The sequence below is a fragment of the Mandrillus leucophaeus genome, unplaced genomic scaffold, assembly GCF_000951045.1.
Source record: "Mandrillus leucophaeus isolate KB7577 unplaced genomic scaffold, Mleu.le_1.0 Scaffold79, whole genome shotgun sequence".
Classification (NCBI taxonomy): domain Eukaryota; kingdom Metazoa; phylum Chordata; class Mammalia; order Primates; family Cercopithecidae; genus Mandrillus; species Mandrillus leucophaeus.
Genome location: NW_012108585.1, coordinates 3,277,518 through 3,281,451, shown reverse-complemented (window position 1 = coordinate 3,281,451; position 3,934 = coordinate 3,277,518). Strand labels below are relative to the sequence as shown.

The 3,934-nt window shown below is 44.3% G+C and overlaps 1 protein-coding gene across 2 annotated transcripts in view; it reads right to left on the bottom strand.

The window, feature by feature from the left end:
- Positions 1 to 281: 281 nt before the first annotated feature.
- Positions 282 to 3,934, bottom strand: part of RHNO1 (RAD9-HUS1-RAD1 interacting nuclear orphan 1) — an 11,597-nt gene continuing 7,944 nt past the window's right edge. For both annotated transcript variants that reach the window (XM_011967166.1, XM_011967167.1), the window contains exon 2: positions 282 to 1,957. In XM_011967166.1, coding sequence (XP_011822556.1) covers positions 1,403 to 1,957 — 555 coding nt within the window. In that variant the 3' untranslated portion in view covers positions 282 to 1,402. The remainder of the gene's footprint in view (positions 1,958 to 3,934) is intronic.

Here is a 3,934-nt window from a genome sequence, read left to right as displayed (position 1 = left end):
CATCATCCCTACAGAACATCCTAAGTCCTGACGAGTCTCTGCACAAATGGCTTTATGGCATTCTAAGGTCAAAGTTGTTTCCACATTGGTTTTGAACCTACAAGTTAGAACTTTAGGAAGCACACGCGGAGTGGACCGTTACACTGCCTGGGTCAGCCTGCACTCACTGTGTGACCCTGTGCATGGTTCATTCTCTGCGTCAAATTCCCATCTGTAAAATATGCAGAGTAATCCCTGCTTGATCTAGTTGGGGCTGGACCTGACACAGTAGGTCCAGCTGAATGAATGCTGGATGAATGGGGTTTAATGAGATGTACTTATCTGAGTAAAAGGCCATCTGAGACATTCGGTTGACTAGGGAAGTCCTTCTGCATTAATTACAATAAGTAATATTCATTGAAAACTTTCCTTATTTATTTATACACAGTTGAACAGTTACTCTAAGAAATCATTTTCCCACCCTATTTAATATTGATAGATTTCTTCAGTTAGAAACAAAAACTCAAAACATAGGCAATCCTAAAGAACTCATCTACGTCCCCTTTATCTTCCCTGATCTCATATAGTCCCTAAAACAGGGCTTGCTACCCTTTCTTCTTCTTGCCTTTTCAGCAGATGAGTCAAGGTTGCAGAGGTGGCAGTCAACCACAGAGTCACAGAGTTTGATTTTTTTCCATCCATCAGCTCATAGAAGCTGCCATTGAGCCTGACAAGAGCTGGTACTCAAAAATGCAGAATGAATTGGTTTGAATGAGGTGATTAAAGGATTAATGAGTAGTGGTTAAGGAGACAAAGACCTTTAGTGGATGGGGTAATATTGCTGTATTACTGACAGAAGCAGGATTCTCTAAAAAAGCTTTCTGTGGCCATTTACTTACATACATTTTAAAGAGTTACTACAAGATATTTTAAAAATTTAAGCAGTTAATACAAGAAAAATATAAAGTGAATAGTTCATGACACTAAACTCAACTGTTCATGACACAAAGTATCTTAGAAAACAAATCTCGGCTGGGCACGGTGGCTCATGCCTGTAATCCCAGCACTTTGGAAGGTCCAGGTCAGCAGATGAATTGAGGTCAGGATTTTGAGACCAGCCTGGCCAACATGGAGAAACCTCATCTCTACTAAAAATACAAAAAAATTAGCCAGGCATGGTGGCAGGTGCCTGTAATCCCAGCTACTGGGGAGGCTGAGGCAGGAGCATCGCTTGAACCCAGGAAGTGGAGGTTGCAGTGAGATGCGATCATACCACTGCACTCCAGCCTGGGCAACAGAGCAATATTACATCTCAAAATACAAAACAAAATAAAACAAACAAACAAACAAAAAACCCTGGGAATTGAATTCCTTTATGACTCCAAAAAACATGTCTCTTTTCTATTGAGATTGCTGATGGCAGTCAGCTTTTCACAAGGAATTGGCTTCTGCTCAGCTTCCCTCTCTCCCTGAGGTAAGCAAGCAGGTGCTGTCGTCTCCTCCACGTGACCTTTATTCCATACTTGTCTTCGGGGGTGTCTTCAACCAGAACAGGTCCAGGCTCTGGGCTATCAGGAGTGTCAGTGTGAAGAGAGCAGCTTGGAAGGCTATTTTCCTTCTGATCTCGGGGAATGAGTTCTTCCTTCACAGACGATGACTCTGGGGTCTGGATATCAGGTGGAATGAACACATAAGGGAAGCTCTGAAGTGCCTGTGCTGACATGTCCCCACAGCTTTGGGGACTGAGCACTGGAACTAAGGGTCTTCTGGAAACATCCTTTTCTGATTCACTGGGGCACTCCCGGATTAAGGGGATCCCCAATGTCTCTGAATTGGAAGACTGCGGACTCTCAAAAGTTAGATGTGGAAACTTGGAGGTGGTAGATTTTCGACTTGAATGTCTCGCCCGGTTTTGGTGGTGGTGTTTCCGGTAGGCTGGGAACAAGCTTCCTGCTGTTGTATCAAAATCAGGTGATACCTTTAAAAAAAAAAAAAAAAAAAAAAAGTGAGGTGAGCCTAACTAAGTACTAACCTAAGAGAGGAAACTATATCTGATGACCAGACTCTTAAATCGGGGTCTAATGTAGTAATGAACACAAAACTAAAATAGCTGTCTAATGGGATAATAACAGGATGCTTTTGGCAAATTATTCCATCTCTCTGGCCTTCAGCTTCCTTGTGTGTAGGAAAGGGGATGAGGTCTCTTTCCCTTCATCACACCATAGGGATATAACTTTTTTTCCCCCTGGGATGGAGTCTCAATCCGACATCTAGACTGGAATGCAGTGGCATAATCTCAGCTCACTGCAACTTCTGCCTCCCAGGTTCAAGCGATTCTCCTGCTTCAGCTTCCTGAGTAGCCAGGACTACAGGCGCCTGCCACCACGCCCAGCTATGTGTGTGTGTGTATATATATATATATATATTTTTTTTTTTTTTTTGAGACAGAGTTTCGCTCTTGTCACCCAGGCTGGAGTGCAATGGCACTCTGCTCTGCTCACTGCAACTTCTGCCTCCCTGATGCAAGCAATTCTCCTGCCTCAGCTTCCCGTGTAGCTGGGATTACAGGCACGCACCACCATGCCCAGCTACTTTTTGTATTTTTAGTAGAGACGGAATTTTACCATTTTAAGCAGGTTGACCTTGAACTCCTGACCTCAAGTGATCCACCTGCCTTGGCCTCCCAAAGTGCTGGGATTACAGGCATGAGCCACGGCACCCAGCCAATTTTTGTATTTTTAGTAGAGTCAGGTTTTTGCCATGTTGGTCAGACTGGTCTCAAACTCCTGACCTCAAGTGATCCACCCGCCTCAGCCTCCCAAAGTGCTGGGATTACAGGCGTGAGCCACAATGACTGGCCTAGATATAACTTATCTTTAAACTTTATGAGGGTAGAGACCAGCGGTCTTGTTCTTGATTCCCAGCACCTAGCAGAATGCCTGGAACAAAGAAGGCCCTCAGTAAATAATGCAAAGCCAACTCCAAGCACAGGGGGGAGGAACTAGCAGAGGACCTGGCATATAATGACTGTTCAATAAATGTTCATTCCTACTCTCATCCACAGGATTCTGATGTTTAGGTTTCTTCCAGTCCTGTAGCAGGTATTATGGTTCTTCCAAGCAGTCCTGAATAAGTTACATGTATTAAATACTCCCAAGCCAAGCTTATGTTTTTGTCTGGCCCTTTTACTACACTACTTTCCCGTTGTATAGTAGCTATATTCTCTTCCCAGGGCTTCTGCTTTTTTTTTTTAATTTTTTTTTTGAGACAGGGTCTCACGCTGTTGCCCAGGCTGGAGTGCAGTGGCAAATCTTGGCTCACTACAGCCTTGACCTCTAGGCTCAAGAGATCTGCCCACCTCAGCCTCCCAAGTAGTTGGGACTACAGGTACACACCACCATGCCCAGCTAATTTTTCTATTAATATTTTTTAGTAAAGATGGGGTTTCGCCATGTTGCCTAGGCTGGTCTCGAACTCCTGGGCTCAAGCAATCCTCCTGTCTTGGCCTCCCAAAGTGCTAGGATTACAAACATGAGCCACTACACCTGGCCTCTCTTCCCAGGGCTTTTAAGCGGTCAAAATATGACATATGCTATTCTTATGGGATTTTTATTTTTCAAGGCTCAATCCGTTAAACAATAAACAGAGTATCTAGCTAGATACGCCACCTTTCACATGAGGTTTGGGGAACAATCTCATTTTTAACTTGTTCTGCCATTGATCTGGCATTCTCACCCAGCTAATGGGTAAAAAACTTTTACACTGAACTCTTTCAGAGGAAAATAGGGGAAGAGAAAGACTCCAGTTCCCACTAACCCATTCCTCAGTTTGAACTGAGAAAAGAAGATGTACCAGGGGGCCGGGCGCGGTGGCTCAAGCCTGTAATCCCAGCACTTTGGGAGGCCGAGACGGGTGGATCATGAGGTCAGGAGATCGAGACCATCCTGGCTAACAC